The 23,896-nt window shown below is 35.4% G+C and overlaps 1 protein-coding gene across 3 annotated transcripts in view; it reads right to left on the reverse strand.

The window, feature by feature from the left end:
• khdrbs2 (KH domain containing, RNA binding, signal transduction associated 2) overlaps window positions 1-23,896 on the reverse strand; it is a 96,327-nt gene that overhangs the window by 5,842 nt on the left and 66,589 nt on the right. The window contains exons 7-12 of one of the 3 annotated variants that reach the window (XM_015049593.1): window positions 11,730-11,812; window positions 9,747-9,805; window positions 7,697-7,780; window positions 4,464-4,516; window positions 2,758-2,833; window positions 1,663-1,723 (exon numbers count right to left, since the gene is read on the reverse strand). In XM_015049593.1, coding sequence (XP_014905079.1) covers window positions 1,677-1,723; window positions 2,758-2,833; window positions 4,464-4,516; window positions 7,697-7,780; window positions 9,747-9,805; window positions 11,730-11,812 — 402 coding nt within the window. In that variant the 3' untranslated portion in view covers window positions 1,663-1,676. Of the gene's footprint in view, window positions 1-1,662; window positions 1,724-2,757; window positions 2,834-4,463; window positions 4,517-7,683; window positions 7,781-9,746; window positions 9,806-11,729; window positions 11,813-23,896 lie in introns of those variants that run through there. The other 2 variants (XM_015049595.1, XR_001427070.1) reach the window with 2 other exon arrangements.

Below are 23,896 nucleotides of genomic sequence, written 5' to 3' on the forward strand. Positions count from 1 at the left end.
AAGCTTCGAGGCAGGTAAATTTTCCTCGAGGAATTTTAGTAATAGAGGTACTCGAATCATTCGAGGAATCGTTTCAGCCCTAGTCAGTAGAAACAAACCTCGGTGACAACAGTGACCTGCATTTTCACATTGTTGCACGTAGGGATCTAAAAATACATATATGAAGATTAAATCTGTATACCCCTGGCTATTTTTGTTTAAACAGTTCAAAATGGACTATTTAGATTAGATTTCTTCTTTTAATTGCATCATTTGTTCATTTAATAACCTGACATAATTTTCCAATCCAACTACAGGCAACACAACAATTTAGCATATTTTCCCAAGGCCATCCAATCTCTTTTAGTATTTTTACAATAATGGTTTACAATGTTTACTGAAAAAAAAAAAAGCAACAATCTTTCCCAATTTATTTTTACGGGTATGATAAATAACACTTGTATCCTTGGTTTGTAGCAGTCTGAGCCCTCGGGTCTGACATTTGGGCTGGGCGAGCATCAACTGCGGCTCAGTAATTCCCCTCGATCCACTGGCTGTCTCTTTGCGAATCCCCTGGTTATAATCTGTCAGCTAACGTACAACATCCAAAGTGACACTTTTGTTTGGAGATGCAGCTTTTAGCCCGACACAATCAGCTTGTCCTTGAAATGGATACAGAGGTGGGCTACAGCTCCTCATTCTCACCTAAACCTTTGCAAACAAGCCTTTATCATGTTGTTATGAGCAATAAGGGTGCAATTATTAAAGGAAATAAAAACACTCAGCATAAGACTTGGCAGGCATCATCTATTTGTTTCCAGTTGCTTAGCAAAACTGGCGAGTGCATAACGTTGCACACTGAGAATGCCTTGCTCTCTAGCAGCCAGTCTGAACCCAGGAGCAGATGGTGTCATTACATGACCACAGAATGTCTTGGTATTAGCTCAAGCTGTGGGAGGTTTATTATCAATCATACATATTTATTTTCATTTTGCCTTCAGAGGACATGTCATTACGAACAGCTCCACAGAAGAATCTGCATAGAAATGAGACCAAATTTTGGTTGTTGGATTATGTTCTTTGAAGGGAAAGTTTATAGAAAGAAACAAATAAATCTGAAACAATGGTCATATCAGGACTATTCAGTGGCTACAGTCTGAAGAGCTTCTTGCATGAGTGATGTCTCGCTTTCTAAGGGTCTTCCCACACATCCAAACAGAAACTCACTTAGTCTTAGTCTTAATTTCACCGACGTGCCTTTTCTGATTGGAACGCTTTGAAGTGGCCACGCCAATTCTGACTTAAGTGTAACATAATCTGTAGTGGGAGCTTAAGATCAGGGTAACAGCAAGGATGCATTTCAACTTTAAAGTTATAAAATAATAATAACAATAATAATAATAATAATAATAATAATAATAATAATAATAATAATAAAGATTTACTTTTTTGCCTATTTTTTGAATAATTGTTTTTATCTAGCTTAAATAAAAAAAAAATTACAATCTATTTTTAAACTCTTTTTCTTCTACGTGAAGAAAATGCCTTGGTTGAACAAAAGTCATTTTAATTCCAAATCTGCTTGTGGCATGGCTTGATCATGATTTAATCTGCTCAAAATACATAGAATGCATAGCTCCTTTGATATAATAATGGAAGGAATTTTAGATTTCACTTCCTTACCTGTGGATCTTCCATCATGTCTCACATTGGATTTCCCCCCGAAGTCTGCTTCTGTCTCCGTCTGATTAAATTCACAAATTAACAAAAACAGAGCCCGTAGTTTATCCTTTACAGAAACAAAATTGCAACAGCGGTTTGTTATTAAATATCACTGTGCATATTTTTAAGATTGGTGTGACATCTCAAAAACATCGCCAGAGGTGATAGAGTTGGCAAGGGAACAAAACAAACAGCTGCCAGTGTTTTATTGTGCCCGAGGCTGCTGGCCAGGCCTGCCCTAATGGACAAGAATCACTGCCGAGTGCATGCATGGATTGATGGCAAAGTGATGAAATGCCAGCTCCATAGACCGTAAGCACCTTAGGATGTATTCTTTGTGCAAAACAAAAATAAAACCTGTTTTATTTTTATTAATTTTATTTTATTTTTTTGCTATACTACTTTATTTGTATCTGAGAGGAGTTTTATCTGCGGCATTCAGTTGAAAGTAATCCATGGACATCCGTGGCAAATTTTGGATTTTTTTTTTTTTTTTTTTTGGCTGATTTGCTGTTAGAGGAAGGTTTGTTATGAAAATGAAGCAGACAGTGTTTCTGGCATGCACTGACGCATGGACCACTTCCAAAACGCAGGTGCAACTAAAGTTTTAGCAGTAACTTGAAGGAACAAGTCACAGAGGAATTATCAACAAAGAGTTGAAAACTGTAGTTTAGGCATTTAAATCCTTTATTTTGTCTTATTTTTTAATAGCAATTAGCAAACACATATTTGACAAACAATCCTCGATAAATGACATCCATTCTATTTGTGTTGTCTTTGTATCAAGCTCTGTTATTTCCCTTACTGAGCAGCTTTTTTGTTTCTTTACTTGCTTTCTTCCTCAGACTTTATACAATAAGGAGCATTGTTGTATTGTTGTGGCACACAGTTATTTCCAATAAGTGAGAACAACCTTGAAAAATAGTCTGCGTGGCAACATGACACATTCAAGTCCAAACAAAAGAGACATTCGATTAAATATTAATTAAGCTTACAAAATAATTGGAACAAGTCAACAAAAGACTGAAGGTGTCTTACGAAACAATGAACACCTACCCAAGAATTTTCTCTTTGGATGAAGATGAAAATGTGTGAAGGGGATCTTCCATCTTGAATGTGTCGTCTTTGTGCCCTGTATGAAAGCACACACACAAAAAGACAATTGTACAAAAACTCTTAGGTCAAAACTAAATGCATAAGATCCAAGAGGAAGTGCAGGAAGGAGCTCTGGATGTATTGAGCATAGAGTAAAACAGCGCTGCCCTTCCGTTACCGTGGCAGCTGGTTGAAAGAGGACTATAACACCCATCTCTGTTATTAAAGTAACATTTTTTATGTATATGAATCAAAACAGATGACATTAACAAAGTTTTAATAACTAACACATTGTTTCAGGAGCAGGAATGACAAAGCATTTCAATTTAGTAGAATTAATACTGAGATTCTACAGAATATTTAATAAATATTTTAGAGATAATCATAAAATAATTTTAATTTCACATATTTGATTTTAGTGCTAATTTATATTCAGAAGAGTTTATGTTACATCTTGTTGACATTGATTGTGTTTCTGAGCCTAGTTTTTGAAAACGGACTCCACTAAGAGTTTATTTTATGATCAGTATCAGACCAATGAATTACTGTATGAGTGACTCACTGGTGCTAGATATTATTTTTCAGTTATATAACTATTTTTCTTTACAGTAAGTTATGAGCTGATAATGAAAAGAATTGTTTAAATCATTGGCTGTCAAAGTGGGTATAAAATATCACAAAGTCACGTATGCATTGATGCACAGAAGCAACCAAAAAGTTTTTTTTTTTTGTATTTATCTATACCTTTTTATTATTTTTTTTTTCTCTAACATTTTTCTCAACTAGTGTTTTCTACTAAATTAAAGTGGAAGCATATCTGGATCACACCTTAAACCTGGAGCTGAACATTCTGGGTGCACTTGTTTGTTTATTTGTATCTTTAATAATTTGATGCTGCATGTAAAAATCTGTCAGTTTTGCTAAGCAGTTTTAAATTTAGAACATTAATATATTTTGCTTAAATTCTGCACTGCTATTATTCTAAAGTGCAGAGTCTAAACAAGCTGTTAATGGATGTCACAGATAGAGCAGTCAAACCAAACTGCACCACTACAAGTGAAATTTACTCACAAAATAAAACAAACTGACGCTGCATCCTTTGCTCTGATGGCTTTGAGCATAAATCCTGTTGTGTGTTATCAGCACATTTGTGCGACTTCGGCGTTGGGTCTTACATACATTTTCAAAAAGGAGTACTCATTTAAATCAAGGTTTGTGTAGCAGCTGATGAATTATGAATAGGTCAGCGAGCATGTGGCCTTGGGGATTACATTTTACAGTACTTGCAGAATTACCTGACAATATTTAGAGAGAAAAAATGCACACACAAATGCAGGAAACAGAGATGTAATACCTGGTCCGAACAGAACAAAAAGAGGCAGGGATTGTCTTAATAAAAGGATTGCAGGAGGAGTTCATCAGATTCTCTTTAAGATTATATAATACTTTTGTGAACTGCTGTGTTATTACATGGAAATAGTAATGCTTCCCCCCACCCCCCCAAGTAGTTATCAGTTTGTATGAATAAATAGGAAACTTCAAAAAGTCCTGCTTTTGTTGTGCTTTGCTTCTTTGTCTTAGTAGATTTTAACATGTTTTTTTATCTTTGTATTTCCAAAGGCACAGAGACAGCTATGAAAAATGTGATCGCAAATGTTTCTACTCACCTGCAGCGTTTCTCTGTGCTTTGATGACAACACACTATGGTGTTTTTCAGTATCTATAAGAAAGAGCAGACCATTGGTATAAAGTATGCATAAACGTATATAGCATAATATTTAGACTAATAACCTGCATGCAGTGTAAAATGTCTACAAAGTACAGATACATCCACATAATATGGTTGTGGGAAAAAAAGTAAACCAATTCAAGGTTAACAAAAAAAGACATTTAATGAGAAATCTACTTATTTCTCAGGAGTGATGAGAAAGTTAGCCGAAAATTATTTTAGACCTTTTTTAAATTTAATTTAATCTTTCTTTTATTTCAGTTTAGCTGAATCTCTTACGTGTGTGGTTAGAGGTATCGAGGGACATTAATCTTTGGGTTAAAACGAGCAGGTTTACTTTTTTTTTTTTTTTAAGTGAAAGTTAGCAGTTGATGGTTAAATTAGGATTAGCATTAAGGTTACCTGTTTAGTGTTTAGTCTTCCTTTTAGTCCCATCATCTACAGTCTTTAATCAGAGTCAGGCTTCGGGTGTGCTAATCACAAAGGCGTTTACAACACGCAGAAATCGCATGGAAGAAATGCACAAACAGAAGGAGTTTAGCAGAGACACTGAGATGTTGCAGGTAGCGACTGAGTTCAGTAGGTTGGGTTTGTTCCCTTAAGCAAACAAGCAGAGTATCAGTATATAGATCCCTTAATTAGCCGGACATATTTAAGGCAATGTTATGATATATATGAGAGGAGTTCTTACCTCTATAAAACTCCATAAGAAAGTCAGTGTGAATCAATATGTTTATTCACTTCAGAGACTGGATTGCAAGAAAACAGGTATTAGTTTTAAGTAGAGATCAAATATTCATATTGGGCAAGTTGAAATTGAAGTTCTTTATTAAACATTTTAGCTGGTGTCTGACAGAAATCTACAAAAAATAATGAATGAAGGAATCAAAATTGAAAAAGAAAATTAATTTACAGCTTGGTTATCTCCTATTTAGTAAGTATTCCACTCAGGATTTAGGTTTAAGTTATTTTTATTAAATGCTTTATGTACAAATACAGATTACACACAGAACAAAGCACAGTTTATGAATTACACACTGCGGTGAATGCTTTCAGTCCAAACAATAAGGATGTGCTTTTCAATAATTCCCTAAATCCACAATAAAACCAGGAGTAACTTTTATTTCTGGTGTCAGTTACTTTTATGTTACGCTTTAAATTGGGAGGGGAACCTGGTTATTGAAATCTTTAGAGTTCACAATGTTGAACACATTTTTAAAGAAATGTTTAGATCATTAAGACATTTTACATTCAGGTCTTTGATTCTTGGAAGACTGGTTTCCATTTGTTGCTTTAAAGCAGTCTTTTATGTTAACTCTTTTTAAAGGAATGTGTTGTTTTCTGTTGGTTTGCTACCATGGTGATATTTCTGGAAAATTGAGCACCTGCTGAAATGACCAAGAAGGCTGCATGTCCGCATTACTCTTCAAGGAACACATTTTTCCTGAACATATTTGTTTTATGTAGACCAAACTAATGAGGGTGTGTCGGTCATGTCACTTAATCTTACAATAAACTGTCTCTACACTGGTCAAAAACATCTTAAATTGTGCTACAATCTGAAGTTTGATTACTTAATGCCAATGTAAATAACTACTGTGGTTATTTACATGACAATTGGAATATTGAAAGTGCATCTGTTTCTGTAAAAAGAAGTCAACTGTTGTAAATGATGGCAAAAGAAAGTACTATTTAGGACTGGATGATTAAAATAAAACATAACTTTGTGATAGTGATAAATCCTATGATTGACACACATGTTGTATGGACTTCCTTTTTCCATATCTTCTTCTTCAGTTAATGTATCTTATTTTGAATTGGGGTATTTTAATTTATAGAATATAGAATGTGAATAGAGGAGATAGGAAAAGTCTGAGATAACTAAAATGGACAGAGTCAGCCAAATTCTATAACAATCAATTAAATGTCAAATAACTCTACTGTGGTCTAACGAATTAATCCGTACGGGGCCAGACTGGTGGAAACAAAACACTCCACTGTTTATTACTCTCAAGTGGGGATGCCGTGGTGGAAACTGCAGCAGTACGCGCAGATCTTGTTTATTTATTTGTGGGAATGCATGTTTACTGTCCATTTAGAAGCTCTCACACTGACAGCAACACCATGAAGGCAGATGGCTACCTGCACTGCACGGATTTAATAGCTGACTTACAAAGTCTAGTTGAAAGTAATAAAGAAGTCGGAAACTGGAGGTGCAGCTGTGGGATTCGTTGCGAGGTAATTACAAAATGGATAATTAACGCATTGACGCATGCATGCATTGTGAAGCTATTTCTGTTATGTTTGCATTCTACAAAGGACTTTTGGAAATATTTGATGAAACACTTCATTTTCCTAACATGATTATCACTGAATATGTTCCCAATTAGTGTCATCAAATGATAATAAGAGAGAGCAACACCTTATGTTCCAGTGAAACAGGTGACACCTGTGCTTTTCTTCACATAACAATATGTTCTGTGTCATTATGAAAAATTTGTCTTTTGGTGGTGTTACTTTTACCCCCGTCCTCCTGGGCAACTGCTCGTTTTATTTGTGTCAATGTTGGAACAATTGACTGGCCAAAACGGGATTTTTCACAGCCTTTGTGAATTATTATTTTTTTGCTTATCAACTCCCGACTCTGAACATTTTAATGATGCTGATACACAAGCAGAACAAAAACGACGGCGTACTAAAACATAGGAGGTTGGAGTCACAGCTTTCGCAACGACTGCATGACTACGTCTAATTCAATGAAAAGAGTAGGGGGGGGTGGGGGGGGTTGGCTTGTAATAACTACAATGAAGCCAATAAATGGAAACCAATCTGTTACAATCACACACATACTCTGTACGAACAAGTCTGTCAAAATAGTGAAATTTCAGCAATAGGGACAATTGAGTTAAATTAAAGAGCTAATTTAAGAACAATCATCTTGTACATGGGTGAGTATGTTTAAAAGTAGAAAAAGAGACTTGATTGTGTATGATTTTATTCACACATCAGAATATTATCGATCATGTCTTTTTTTATTTTTATTTTAAAATTTGATGATAAGATAGGGAAAGTTACAACATTTCTTTCTTTTGCTTTTTTTTTTTTAAAAGTTGAAAAAAGGTTTCAAAAGAGAAGTGGAGGTCACAAATCTGGAGCACCTTCAGTATCTACCATAGGGATGTTTTCTGTAGCCTCCTCTTGTCAGGCGTAACGCTGGAGCTTTGAGAATGGGTCTGGGGCTTGTCCACTCTTCCTCTGTGGGAATATACCACATTCACTTCTGTGAAAACTAAATCTCTCAAAACATATGGTGCACATATGTAGTGAACTGTCGTCTCACAAAATATTTCAGCAAAGAAAATAAATTACTTCCTGGGAAATACAGGGTTCTCTCACAGCAGGAAATTACTGTCATAACCGTTTTTTTCCTCTACTGGACCAGTACTGAGATTAGAGTGTCAGAGACTCCTTCCTTAAAGGCAAATTACATAAAGTTGGCCACCTTTGCTATGGCACACTGCACTGTTTCCAAGTAAGAGTGTTTATGAAGCAGAAAATCAAATTATTGGCTGCTTGGTTTTACTTTGGTCTGACCTCAACACCCCAGTGCTTAAATTCATTGTGCTGAAAATAACTGAACCTGCAAAAAGACAACGGCAACCAGTGAACCACTGATTCCATTAGACCTTGCAAATGGAATTCAAATAATATTTTATACTCGTAGGGCATAAATTCAACATTAATAGATCTTTTATTTTCCCAACGGTATTTAGGCCTGTAGATCACGACAGGCAAATTCAGCTCTGTGTTAAAAAATTTGAAATATATGATAAAAGAAAAATGGGAAAATTATTTCATTGCTTGTCACCTTGCTGCTATTTCTATTCTATTTGTGGGGAAAAAATGACAGAAAAAGAAAATTGAAAAGGTGGCCACAGGTTGTCAAAGAGTGATGAAGTTACATTGGAAACAGCAAACTCAGACATCAGTGCACATACACGCACACACAATATTGGTAAATATTGGTTATCGGCAGTATTAATATTGGATATCAATATTGGCCCAAGTTTCTTTCAGATGTAGAAAAAACTAAACTGTTACAGCTAATTATCATTATCATACAAACTTTATGCTCACAAACAACACTTTGTGTTATCTCACTTTGACTGTTTACTCTCTGCTATGTCCTAAGCTTTCGGGGAGGGGTTGGATCTCCAAACGTTTTTTGGTTCCAGAAAAAATATGTTTTAACATTAAATACCAGTGAATAGATTCATTATAATTTATCTGTTGTTTTTTTTTTTTTTACTTTGAAGATTTATTTTAAGTTTTCTGACTCTAGCATAAGATAAAAATTAAAGTTTCTATTGCCGCAGTTTCAAATATGGTATTCTAGAAAAACATGTGTTTGGACTTGAAGAAGTTTAAAGATCATGTAGTTTGCAGAAGCATCCAAGAATGATTCATATACACACAACAAAGGTTAGCTCTATGGAAAAAAATAATAATAAAAAAATAAAATAGCCTTTAAGGGCAAAACACCCAAAAGGAAAAACAGCTTGTAGCCTCATGAACTTCTACTGGAACATCCACAGTTTCACAGTTTTAGTAAAATACAGCTTGCAGTGAGGTATCGTAGGAGGGGTGATGTGTAGAGGAGCGGCTCCCTGGGTCAGGAAGTGGGCTGCAGGGCTTGTTTCTTTGTCTCTTGGTTGGTTTTAATAACAGTGTAGCAGCTGTTCGGGCTGCAGAAACTGCCAGAATGTTTGTAGCATCCTACATTGTGCTTGTGAATATAGCTAATTACCTGAAATAATAGTGGAAAATTACAATAGCTTTTTTCCTCCTCGACAAGGAAAATGTGCTAATTCCAAATATATTGCCAGGCCTAGCATTAGACTTTTCCCAGAGCAAGTATTGAGAATAGCAGCTAAATTGTAGTTTAATTTTATGATTGGTCTTGATAAATCTAAGAATGTGCTACACAGTGGGCAAAGTTTACTCGATAAAGAACTCAATTAATCAGCCTCAAAGTGGCAGAATGATTTTTATTGATGGGCTAATCAAATAATCAACCCCCTTTTTCAGCTTTAACAATGGGTTTTGTTGAACTTTGTCCAAATTAAATACTCTACACTGGGTTCTTGTCAGAAGAAAAGGGTGAGAGTGACTATAGTTCATGAAACAAACTTCTTTTTAACAGCAAGTAAGCCACACTTACCATAACTGTTGTACGATTCATCACTGGTTCCGTGTCCATGTTCATAATATTCTGAAATGCTATAATAAACACACAAACAAAGAAAAACATTCAGGATAAAGGATGCACTTTAATGTACAAATAATGCACAAAAACAAAAATAAGAAACATATATATCTGCAAAGTATTCGTCCCACTTGAACTTTGATCTTCCAATTTGTAAATTTGCAACAGCAAATTTCAAGGCCTAATAGACATTTGGAATTATGAAGCATGCTAAATTTGTTCATTTGTTAGTTCGTTTAAGTCTCTATTGGCTTCATAAAGCTACACTAAATTGTTTTACAGTTTCTTTCTATGCCAAATTGCTTAAACTCTGACAGGTTGGGCAAGCGTCAGGAATTATTTTTGATTAGGGGTCTAGAATCGTGCCTTTAATGGTGGCATCATGTTGGATTTGTTCTTTTTGGAGACTTTTGTTCATCTTTCATTGGTTGAGACATGGTGTTTTCGGACAGTTATTCCCTCTGGCTTTGGATGCTGTGCAGCTGGAAAGAGTCTTGCTCCTATTCTTCTTATTTTTTGGCATGTGCTGTGATGCATAACCATGGCAACAAAGTTGTTGTTTTTCTTGGCTTTGTTTACAATTGGGAGCGGCTGATTGTCATCGCCAAAGCTCAAATAAGACCTCTTTTACGACCACAAGAGTTGAAACAGAGTATTCATGGATATAGATCAAGGCCAAAGAGAGAAAGAGGAAGTTCAAACCATCTCTTCCATTGATCATAATGAGCAAGGATCATGTTCGCCACTACAACACGTCTCTGCCTGGCTTTCCAACCATACGGCCATGAGGTGGATTAGCAGTGCTTTTCAACAATTGATGGTGTCGTTTAGTATGCTACTGTGAAATATAGTCTCTGTTGCTTCAATATTGAGCCTTTAGCATTCGTGACAGCCATGTAAGAGTTATAAAATAGTGTATACAGTCTGAGGCTTCTAAGAATTGGTTACCTGACCCACTGCTACTGAAGATTTGAATGTGTGCCCACAGCATCACAACTTGACAATGACTCTACGAAGATGCTCGGACAGTAAGAGTTACGACAACATTTTGGGAAAAAATAAAGTGCTTTTTAACTCCATTGAATTCCCAATTAGATTTAGGCCTGGATATTGACTTGACCACTCCAACACATGACTATGCCGTGTTATAAAATATTGCACCGTAGCTGTACATTTGCTACACATATTTGTTTTTAGTAACAAAAAGCAGTGTACCATTTCCATTTCATTTCACAGTGATGCTTCACTTTGTGCATTAACACATTTGTTAGCCACTGTACATAAACCAGCAATTCAGGAATCAACGGTTTATAAAATACTCACCCTGTATATCAATCCTCATCTAAACTGTCAGTATCACTCAACCGTGAACAAAGAGTTTTTCATTTGAAGTTGCCGACCTTTAAAAGCAGCTCATAAATGTGTAGCTTTTACTCTGTGGGACAGCTCATTAATCCAACAACAGACGGGCTCTGTAATGTTTAGAAACTTGCCTGAAGAGGTGTAAATAAAGCATTTGTTTAGGACTGTTCGCATCTGTGAGTTAATACACATTTTCCCCACTGAAAATCCTCCAGTGGGGATTTTCAACAACACCGTGGAGATTGTGGGATTTACTGATACATTTGAACTCCTCCCGTTGTTCAATGATGTGCTTTTAATGGCTATTGGAGGTGGATGCCACAGCTTCTGTGTATGTAATTTTACTACTTTTTGTCACGTCTTATTCAGGTACTAAAATATGTGCTGTTGGGCTTAGAGAATTATTCGAACAAAATTTAGAAAACTGCAGCCTTTAATTAGATTTTTTTTCTTCTTCGGTGAAACAATAGCCTCCAAATTGATACTTGAATTCAACACTTTTGTATCTTTACAAATGCTCCAGATATCTGTGCAGGGAGCTGTGTTTTGGCAGTTGTGCATGTCTGTAAAGATCACCTCTTTGTCTGAGTGCTGTAGTTTTCATCATAGGCTTCATAAGTCTCATCTTCATATTCTTCATCATATCCGTCTTCATAGCCCTGCAAGAAAAGAAGGAATAAATATTAAAGCTGACATGTTTTCTCATTCCTGTCCAGTGCAGCTATGTAAAGATGAATACACAATACAAGCCATACTGAGCTACATGGGAAAAGACATTCCTTTCAGTCTGTAATGCCCAACAGCAATTATTGATTAAAGCTGGTGAAAGAACATGCCTCACTTTTGGAGCCTAATGAGCAATTTCTGAGGCTCAAACCGGATCTTGAAAGTTTAGACCTACAGATATGGATTTTTGGTAAAGAAGTGTAAAAATCCTTAAAAATAAATCTTTCAGTGCTGTATCATATCGCATTATAATTTTTTTTTTTTTTTATCAACATGCAACTTTTAATTTGAGCATATTTCAGTAGAAGAGAAAGAAAAGAAGCCAAATTAACTAGAGAAGACTTTTTGAACAAACTCACTGGTGGCACAATTGTTTGTACTTGTAAAAATCAGCTTAAAGGCATCAATGTAACTGTAGCATTTCCTGTATTTCTGCTTTACTTTTGTAAGTTGACCAAAGTTATTGGGAACTTTTAATTGGTAATCCATGATGTGACTCTTTTCTTATATATATCCCCTAGGGATATATATCAGAAAAGAGAAAGAGGACATTTTCTTTCAGTACTTGCCACTAGAATAGATGAGGACCCATATTTATCTTGCAACCACATAGTAATACGACAGTAAGGGAAGTAATAAGGAAAATCTCCAAAGGTCACTGCTGGATAACTACAGCAAAGAGTTGCATATTTGGGTCAGCAACCCTCCATAACAACCATTAAAGGGTATCCACATAGCAACCATGTGTTTGGGATTACTCTTTGCACCATCATTACAAGTGAAAGGAAGCATTTGTTAATCCAAGTTTGCACTTTAAGTGGAGTTTTGTGCTTTGATTCAGTATATACCAAGCTTTAAAAATGGATGAATATGTGCTTAGAAAAAACTGACATACAGTGTAAAGTATGGTGGAGGATGTATGTGGCAGAGGTTTTTTCCTCTATTACAAATGTCATTGTTAGAATGTATGCAACCAAGGAAACTAAGAGAATAAATATGAGTCATTACTGAGCATTTTAGTTGGATGGTGAATCAAAACAAATTGGCAAAACAACGCAGAGAAGGTTCACAAAAAAATAACCTTCTTCAGTGACCATCACAGTCCCCAGACCTAAGGCTAATAGAAAACATGTTGGGAAGAGCTGAAGAGCAGACTGCACGAGAGAACCTTGGCCTCTGGATGATTTAGACAGATTGTGGAAAGAGGAATGGCCAAAGTTTCTTTTCTCTGTTTGGTTCAATCTTGTGAAATGTTAAAGGGAAAACTGTGCGATGCTCCGTTGGCCAAACGGGGTCGTAATACCAGCAGGGGTACAGAGATTTGATAAAACCAGGGTTGCTGATAAATTTTTTCTGTGTCCATAGTTACTTTAATACAGGTAAAAAGACCAGGCAGCAGCTGGTAATGTTCAGCAAGAAGAAAACTGACTATACCACACGGAGCACACAGCAACAACCGCCTATGCTCAGATGTTTAGCCAAATATCTTTACTTGAGATAACTACACAAGAAAAGAAACATGAACAGAAATACATTACTGTGTTACAAAAATCTGGAGTTTGAACTTCTGCTTGTGTATTATGCAACTGTTTTTTTTTTTAAATGTTTAATATATCATAATTAGTATAATTTTTAGCTCATAAGATCCTACTGATAGGATATTATGGTTTTATTGGTGGTGCTGAATCAAGTGTAATTTCAACCAGGAAAACGAGCCGAGATGCTTCACAATCCTATTTTTGGACTTCTCATTTTTCCAATTTCTATTGATTTACTCATAAAATCCACTTTAAAAGAGCTGTTTAGTTTTACTGTCCAGTGGATGAGTGTTAATAAACTCTGCAGAGATACTTTCAGTTACGACTATGTGCTGTGAGTAATTAAGTTTTACGAGGCAATGTGAGTGCCTAGTTGACGTCTTTCTCGTGGATTGGGTAGAAATTCTCCCACACAGGCACCACTAAATCTGGAAAATGCAATTTCACATCCTTTCCACACTTTGGTTCCTTTCAGATTTTCTATTAGTTAGAACTTCAAAGATGTCTTATAATATTTTCAAGTTGAAATGTCCCATCTCAGCAAAACAAAACAAACATTAGAAAAAAACAGACAAGATTTATGAAAGAAAAGTTGATGCAGTGATCTACATGTTGCGAGCCATATGTGTAAATATCTTAGAGGAGAAAACAACTGAGAAAGGGGTGAAACTATAATGAGCTGAAACTAATTTACCAATTACTGAATATTACTCAAACATCTGAGTAAACAGCTGCTCAGTTCAACAGAATTGTGATTTAAAAAAAAGAAAAAAAGAAACGTAAAGATACTCTTGTTGCGATCCTTGCGTGCTAATTTTCTTTGTGTTTTGATCATTTCTCTGTTGCTTATGTACGGCTGTTAGGTCTTGCCATACTTAAGTCATCCTTCTACATTTGAATTTATTTTTCTTAGATTATTGTAAAGCTTTTTCCTTGTTGGTTACTATGTCCTTTAAGTCTTGGTTCATCTCCGTCTGCATTATTAGTCCTCCTGCCTCAGTTTCCCTTTCTCCTTGCCACAGCTGCACCATATTTCCTCTGATTAGTTTATCCCTGCCACAGAGCTTCAGCTCCTGATTTTTCATTGTTCATTGCTGAATTCTTCTGTTCCATTCCTTTGCTTGTTTCCATGCTCGTGCTCCTTTTCCCATTTTCCTCATGCAAGATCTGTACATTTCTCTTTTTATTATTAAAACACACAAAACTGCATTATTTCGTGACTGCCTACATCTTTCCCTGCCTCAAACAAGCAAAACATTACAACTGTAAGATCTCCATCTGTGAGTCGTTATTAAACCGTCATGAAGGTTGGCCGGAGGTGGCTCATTACTGCATCCCAAAACCTTCAGAGTGTTGAGGAAAGACCCAGAGGATGAAGAGTGAGAAAACACAGCCAAACTTGGTTTTGAAAAGCATGATATACCAGCTGAAACTCTGAGAAAGATCCCAGGATGCACATGGTGGCAGATTCTGCAAATCGTACCTTTTCTCAGTAGACATTAACACTGAGTATTTGGATTTCTTTTTTTTTTCTTTTTTTTTTTTTCAATATTTAGCCCTTGCAGTTTTCTTCTGTCTTTGGTTTTTCCAATCTTAGTTGTTTCATATCCCGAAACAAATTTTAACATCAGATAAAGATAACCAAAGAAAAAAAAAAAGTAGTTTTCAAAATGATTCATTAATTAATCAAGGAACACAGCGGCCACACTCACATTTGCTAAAATACAACTTGATCATCCCATATTTTGGAAAGTTTGTGTCCTGTTACACCGGTTGCAAAGTTAACAAGTTTTCAGAAAAAGAACATTATACCAGCTGACAGATTGATGGTGGTGGCTGCTTTGCTGCTTCAGGCCTTTAAATTTACTTTTTAACAGAAAGTCTTTAAGAAAACACTCAGCCATCAATTTCTAACCTCAAGCACTCCGGCACCTCTGAATGTCTGACATTCAAATTAGTTTAAATCATCTGAAACATTTCCGTGTGATAAAAAGGGAACATTGTTCTTTCATAAAACTGACACGTAAATGTATTAATACGATTGTGTGTATGTTTCTCACTTTTTTCTGTTTCATTGCTGGTTTACAGTTGCAGTTTTAAATATTTAAATTTCAAAAGCCTGACCATGAACCTGCAAAATGCAGTAGCTGTTCCATTCTGAGATATGAATTATTTCATGCTACTGTATTTTGAATGAATACATTTTATGTAATGCCATTCATATGACTTGAATACAGAGCATATTTCAGAGAACATCTTGTAATGTTCCTCAAAATGGATTTTAATTCAGTGACAAGTGAACAGATGCCAGATGGCCCCAGGTGTCCTGAGACTGCAGTGGAACCACACAGCAGCCACAACTCCAGAAAGCTCACCTCAACATTTCCCAACCGTCTTCACCGAGAAGACTTTCAAACAAAAAAAATATTTAAATTTACAATTCCATGTATCAGTTAAAGCTGCTATTTAAATTACTTACCGCATTATGTGGTTTCCTGTTCATAGTTATCAGTTATGTCTTAAGAAGGAAAGTTGACTAGGAAGGTCAGCTCTGCTTTATTTAATTTATTTTCGAGCACCAATTCAAAACAAAAAATCAACTCAAGGTATTTTACAAGAAAACAGCTTCAAGTCACATTATGCAGCATGCAGTCAAATCAATCTAATTCATTAGTATAAGCTCAGATTTAAGTTCAGATACTACCAGTCCAATTTGACAACAATTATAATACGTTATATAGTCAAATTCAGTTAATTACACATTTCCAGCTATTTATCTAGTAAGCCATTTCAATAAAATCTGGTCAATGACTTTGTAGCAATTCCTTCTTCTGAGCAAGGGTGTGGTAAAAGTGGAAAGAAACAACTTCCTTTTAACAGGAGTCAGAGGTGAAGTCAATGACATAACTAATCGATAACCACAGAAAGACAGAAAAGTTTAGGTTAAGGTGCTCCAGCCTTTGCTTCCTCAGTAAGATAGGAAAATTTGTCTAAGTCGACATGACATCAGATTTCTCTGCATTGTCATTTACAGAAGCTATTATTGCGATTTTACACGGAAGACAGAAAAAATCTTGCAAGATCTTTGCAGATAAACCATTGTAAAAATATGAAGTTAAAAAAAGATTGTTTGGGTTGGATGTGGTTCAAAAACAGTCTTGACAGCTGGAGATGAGGTTTGGGTTGATCATGCTGTGAGTTTATCTTGCAGCAAAAGAGAGATAAAATTTACTACACAATTCTCAAACTGTGTGGCATTGATTTTTAAATATGAAAGTGCAAAGGGGATGTGTTTACAACAAAAAATAATGATCCTTAAGTCATAACAGAGTTCACAAGTCTGTGCTACACAAAGTGCAAAATGAAGGTTTTTTTTAATCACCTTTTCCTGTTCTAAACATCACAGATTGTAGGAGAAATATTCCCCAAAAAACTTTCATTTTTCTCATTTATATGATTTGAAATGTCAGGTATATCCTCTCAGATAAACACAAACATTTTGGCAATGCCTCTACATTTGAACAAAACAAAATCATATTTAAAAAATGCTGGGAGAAACATGTAAGACTTCATCGTATTCTTATTTTTTAACTCAGAGAGAAAACCTACTCTTTCATGAGAACATATCTAAAAGAAAGCAACTCCACATAATATTCTGTCAAATGATTAATTCATGAGAACGGGAATAATCAGTCTCAGCAGACCAAACAACCCAAGTTGAAAATGATGTGAGGCCACGGTGTGTGCAGAGCAGTATAGTCAGCTATTGTTTTCTTATTTAAAGTGTTGGATTTTCCTCATTAAGAGAGATTTGGAAGAATCTAAAGTGTTCTTGTTTCTTTTTCATCATGATCTAATTTCCTCTAATCCTTTTCTGAACTTGCTATTTAAAATAAAGCTCCACTGTAAGATATACAAGAATCATTTAAATGATAAAAAAAAAAAAAAAAAAAATCAATTGCTTTTAATGTGTCAATAAAATGTTGTGCCAGATGCGGCGCCAGATGCAGACAATACCTTCCATTTCTGTCTGTAGCAATACAGAAACAGTACAGCTTTCAGTGTTGAGTTTGTGTGTCTCTTTTCTTTTCTTTTTTTTAAGGTTTGGGACACAAAAGAAGAGACATCAGCGTGAGGGACATCTGTGGTGGTGACATAAAAGAAATTACATTTACTGCGCTTGTACACAGGATCGTCTCCCGTTGAGTAATACTGATTCAAACCGCTCCGCTTTCTGTGTGGCTTTATTTGTGCGAACATGAATTTGACTAAATTAAAGTTAGGGATTATGTCAGGGATTAAGTTGTTCAGGGGATCCTCTATTTCTCCCGTTCTTGCACGAGTCTCTCCCAACAATAGCAGAGTCAGAAACCCGCATATCTCAGTAATTAAACATTTTGTGAGCTATCCCATACGGAAATTGGCTATACTGAACCACGACTGTAAAGCAGTTAGTGGATTAATTTTGGAGAAATAATGGGTTATAAAAATAAATCTTCCATTTTCTTTTCCCTTTTTTTCCCCCTGTTATTCATACAAAGTCATATAACCCAAAAATGGACTGCGTTTAGGCATTGCTTTTCTTGGTTTAGTGACCAAAGTTTTCTTTATTACAAGTCAAATTCATGGTAACACAGACACACATCCACAGGTTTTCTACCTGTTGGTAATTTTGGAAATTTTATTCTAAACATGTGACGACCTAATTTACTTTTTCTTCAACTGGGAAGATCCGTGAAGCACCTCAGCTCCCCACGAGGAAGGTATTGATAAAGTTATCTCCAAAGGTTCCAGCTGAGTCACATCTTTTGATTAAATATTGCAATGTGATTGATTGAGACATGCTGTCTGATGTCTCATTGTCAACTGTATGCCAGAAGATCAAAAAATAAATCCAGACAAAATTAGTCTGAGAATCATTTTTTGCTGTAAATACATAAATATTACGTAGTTGTAATATTACTGTAACAATGCATGACCAAGGATGTATGTTGCACAATAACATTTTAAGAATAGTGCTTATTATTTAAAAAAAAAAAAAACAAATCTTAAGAAAATGCAATAATACATTTAGCTTTTGCCCAAAGTTTGAACACAAACTGTGAATCAGCCAGTGATGGGAAGTTTCGACTCTTCGGAGAGTCGGCTTTTGTAGCAGACGTGGCTGTTAAAGAGCAAATGGCTCTTATTTTATTATTATCTACAGCCTCATATAACAGCTTAACTTGGCAAATATGAATGCCTTGTATAACTATCACAACAGCAGGTGCAATTTGCTGCATGTATATAATTCCTATCTAAGATGTGAAAAGTCAGTGTAATATATACAGAGGTTAGAGGTCACTACAATACCTACAGCTAAATAGATATATGTGCCTGCAGCACATGAGTTCAGTCATATTCAATAAATTGGAGTATGCATTCAGATAAGGTCCAGTAGCCAGATTAAAAGTATATTTTGAAATTAGCATTTAAGGAGGTATTAAATATACCTTTCATTAAGCTCACATTTCTGGAATAAAAATGTGTTTTCTAATTGGCCTAATTAATATTCTAATCATAAATGTCATGCTTTCATTACCTCTAAGTGGAAAATCGGAATAATTAGCAAAAATAAAGCCTTTCAAACATCTGTGTGTAATTAATCTATAAAGTGTATTTCACTTAGTGATTAGTTATTATTATTATTATTATTATTATTATTATTATTATTATTATTATTATTAGTTATTATTATTCACTTAGTTCCTGAAATAAATGGGCTTTTCAATAATATTCAAATGAAATGAGCGTGTATGTATAATTTCCCATGTGTTTCAAAAATGTCCTGCCTGAGACACTCCCCCACCAACCCGTTTGGCTCAAAAGTTTTGCAAACAAGGCTTAAGGTACTGCCAGACCAAATGGCTTGGTGGTAGAGGAGAAGCTACGATCCTCAGTGCAGCGCTCCATGGTTTGATTTCTGATTTCTGGCCTAGGCTATTTGCTGCATGCTGCTTTACAGATACAGGTCTGTTTCTGTTTTACATCAGACTCCCATTATCATATTGTCATTCTAGAACTAGACACTCAGGAGATATATGCTTTGGCATGTCATACAGATGGTATTTTGTCACATATATTCTATATGTTTAGTTGAATATTACATTTCCATCTGTAAAAATGGGAGCTTTACTGCAACAGTGACAACGAAAAGCATCTTTGCGGAAGAGTATTGTCTGGCCTGTCAAGAGTCAAAGGAAACAGAATCATTTGTTAATCTCTTCCTCAGCTTATCTCTTTTCGCTGACCCCAGTATTGCTTTCATGCGTAACATGCATTCAGCTTCAAGAGGGTATTATCTGTAAACAGGCCAGCCTCTAATTAATGAGGCTTGATTCCTCCAGTTTGACACTCATCTGTAAAAACAATTAACTCTAGTGCTTTTTAACACAGCAGAGGACATAAATCAAATGTTAACACAAGAGTGGAGTCCTCGCTCGGTGTAATTAGGACAGCGAGAACCTAAAGGCCCTTAGCACTGTGCTTCATTATCAATTGACAACCTGTATGTCCCCTGACAGTGACTGATCTTCATAGGGAGGTGCCTTCCAAAGCCCACTATGCGTAACTGAACGGCGGTTTAAAATTAGATTTGCTGGCTTTTGTTTCTGTGAAAAGATGGTGTTTTTCACCTTTTGTTGCTGCTCATATAGTGTGGAACTGAAAGAATTGGTTTGATTTTGAATCCTTTTTTTTGTTTGTTTTAATAATCTTATGCAAATGTAACAGTTGATAAGTTACACTGAACTATTTTAATATACATTAAAAAATTTGTATAATTAGTGTCGTAATCTTTCACAATAACTGCAGATTGAATTCCTGCTTCCCTTTTGAATAGTTGTAATTACAAAAAAAATTGAAGAACTGAGGAGATTCTGCATAATTCTGATGTTGTAGTTGGTTGTCTTTTTCTATCACAATAAAAGGTGCATTTCTTGTAGTTTTCATATGTGATGTTTATGGAAAGATTTTAGGAGAAGAAGAAAAATGAAAGTTGAAATTATACATGCATTTCCTAAACCAATTATACCCATCAATTAAACAAGCACCAGAAAAAATTAAGAGCGCATTACTGTGGTAAGGATCTTATCTCTCCATGAACTGGACTATATCTCTTAACATGCTATTCTCACAGTCCAGTTTTTCTATTGAATGTTGAATATGATGGACAACAAAGGTTCTATTCTATTCTATTCTATTCTATTCTATTCTATTCTATTCTATTCTATTCTATTCTAAATTCTGTGACAGCCATTCAGCACTGGCCTGGAGGTCACTCTGAGCACGAGGGAGCAGCTGGTTTGTCTGGCCAAGGGTTTGGACGATTCACAGTTGGACAAGGAGAAGAGACGCGTCACTGAGAACTGTGGAGATGTGAAGAAAAAGCAAAACATGACTTTGCAGCATTGAAGTGCAAAACAAAAGCATTTATCTCAACCATTGATGAGGCTTGGTTGTGAGTGACTAGGGTGACCAAGGATCTTTGGCTGATTATCTCCGTCTCATTGCCAGACATTATATTTGATAAAATAATTGTACACAAAGACTAAGGACACCATCCTTAAAACCACACAAGAGATTTCTGAAGAGACTTGATAGGAAACTATTACCCAAGTAATGTCTGGTGTTCATATTCACCATACAGTTATTCTAATATCAGACTTTGTTTACTTTAGTGACATTAAGTAAATAATGATTGATAGTTGGTGTTAATGAAACTGATATGGAAACCAAACAAATCAGGCAAGTTAGTGTTAAATGTTTGTATTTAAATTACTAACGGGCTGTTTAATTTCCCACCGCAGACGGTGCCAATTCCTAACGGTGCATCCGAGCTCATTATGTATTCTACTGGAGACTTTTTATGTTATTTTAAATAACTCAGTGAGCATGTGTGCTGCATGCACCTGTTTTATTAAACGAATGAGTTCTGGATGGAAAATTACCATAGTTAATATAACAAATGATTACTCAGCAGTAACCCATTGTTATATAACGTAATTACAGAGAGTAGGCGTTAAACCCAGGCATTTCACTTGCTCACTTTCAATAAATGACCTTCTTAATCTTTTATGTTTGAGATTTTGTTTTCATCTTAAAAGAGTGTCGCTTTTCTTTTCTCTTTTTCTTAAAATCCTCCTAAAGCTCGGTGCTTAATGACACTAAGAGCATTTGCTCCATAGCTCTGATTCTGTCGCATGGTTCAGGATTAAAAACCATGCTGTAAGTTTCAATTCTTGCTATCTGTTTGTACTTGCTGTCTGCTACTGAAAGCTGTATAACACTTCAAATCCTCTCCTTCATCATCAGTTCTGACATTAAGGGATACCATTTGATCCAGAAGGGATTTGATCTTTAACACCGAGCTAAGGCCATGGTCCTGGTCCATCCTGAAAAGCATCAATCACATCTTTTATCTGCTCCCAGCTTTCCTTTCACACTTTTCACTTTGAGTTACTCGCAGTGTTTGTCTCGATGCTTCCCGGAGAACGAGTGCCATTTGTTTCACTAATGCCTCTTTAAACTGCCACTAAACAATAGCTAGCAGTGGTAATGTTAACACATCAGCTGCAGCCTAATGCAGTATGCAAACCTTAGGCCAACATCTAATGGCAGCTTTCTCAGCAAGAACATTGTAATCTTCATTATTCTGAAGAGCTAAATAGAAAAAATAATAATAATTTTATGCCAATTAGCAAAAAAGAAAAGAAAAAAAACTTACATTTGTCTATTAAGAGACACATTAAATTTTCCCCTGGAGGATCCGGTCCAAGTCACTGGGGAGAGGGAAGCCTCTCTACTAAGGCTGCTGCCCCCGCAACTCAAGCCCGGATATACAGAATATAATGGATGGATTCATTAAATATTCTAAGAATACAGTACAGAGACAATTTTGTTGTTCAAAATCTAAGAAACCTATTAGAATAAGCGTGCCAAGAAAATATTCTTGATGCACTCTATTACACTGGGATAAAGGAAAGATTTTTTTGGTAATCAGATGACTAGTTACAAAGCTTATTTTTTTAAGTTACATAATTATTTCATCACACTGGCATTAACAGACAATTATTGCATTGCTTTTTCAGTTCTGAATACATTTTCAGACACTTGGAGCAAAGATTGATATCTTGTTCACACAGCAGACAAACGCAACCCAAATCAGACTTTTTTTTTGCCCACAGGTGACACGTATCTGACGTTTTCAAAGCACTCTGAATTTTTTTCACCTCCAAAAAACTTCATTTTGTGCCACATCCAAATGTGGTACTAAATCACAAACATATCTGATAGTTTCGTGTCTGCATTCTGAATGGTCATGTCACATTTTATCCAACTTTTCTGTCATTGACATGGGACTTGTGTCATAATTCGGAACCAGCAGAAGCTAGTTGTGGTAAATCCCTCCCCTCCCTATGTATTGCTATGGCAGGCCCCAATTACAATTTTTAAGGCTGTTTCTATTTTATTCTATACTATTAATAACAGCACTATTTTTTTTAATCAGCAACTTTAAAGACTCAAGGACACTTTACATTATGAACAACACATAATGGCAACACCATTATTGAAAGACTCAATAAAGATAAAATAAACCCAGAAAACCCTAAATCTTCAGCAGAAGCAATACACATCACCATGCAGCAGTGATAGTTAGGATAATAATAATTGTAGCATCCAACCCAAGTAACTAGATAATAATCCTCAGTCAATGCAAGGTAGTACTCTGGGCAGGGCCCGGGGAACATTAGCATTTCACTAATAAACAATTATGGACAAACAGGAGAAAAAAAATACTAATCAGTTTGAACTTTGTATACTTATTTATGATTTTTAAATATGATGGTGTCTCCAATAAACAAAAAAAAAGAGCTACTTTATTTTAAACTCACTAAGAATTAAGAATTTTAGCTTTTTAACGTTGTTTATACCTGTAGCGATATAATTAGATAATTAGGACACAAGTCAGAAAAAGTTTAACATCAATTGTCCCACAATATTATTATTATTAGTAGTAGTAGTAGTAGTATTGTGTTAGGGCAGAGATGTGATGCCAAATTATTATCCGTTCCGATCCCCGAATGAAGACAACTCACTTCAGAAGTGTTGCAGTCCTTTAAAAGGTAGAATAACATTTACTGTCACTGCACTGGCTTTAACTTCAATGACAGCATGACAGAGTCCATTTATCACTACAGTCTCCAGAGTTTCCCTGTCACACGAAGGTATGAAAAAATGCTAAAAACATTATGGAAACACAAATCTGTCATACAGTCAGTAAGTACAACAGCAAGCAAAAGAATCCATATGTGTGTGTGTGTTTGTGTGTGTGTGTGTGTGTATATATATATATATATATATATATATATATATATATATATATATATATATATATATATATATATATATATATAGAGTGTGAACAAGAAAAAAAAACAC

Source organism: Poecilia latipinna, unplaced genomic scaffold, assembly GCF_001443285.1.
Source record: "Poecilia latipinna isolate Pla-1442-1.1 unplaced genomic scaffold, P_latipinna-1.0 Scaffold952, whole genome shotgun sequence".
Classification (NCBI taxonomy): domain Eukaryota; kingdom Metazoa; phylum Chordata; class Actinopteri; order Cyprinodontiformes; family Poeciliidae; genus Poecilia; species Poecilia latipinna.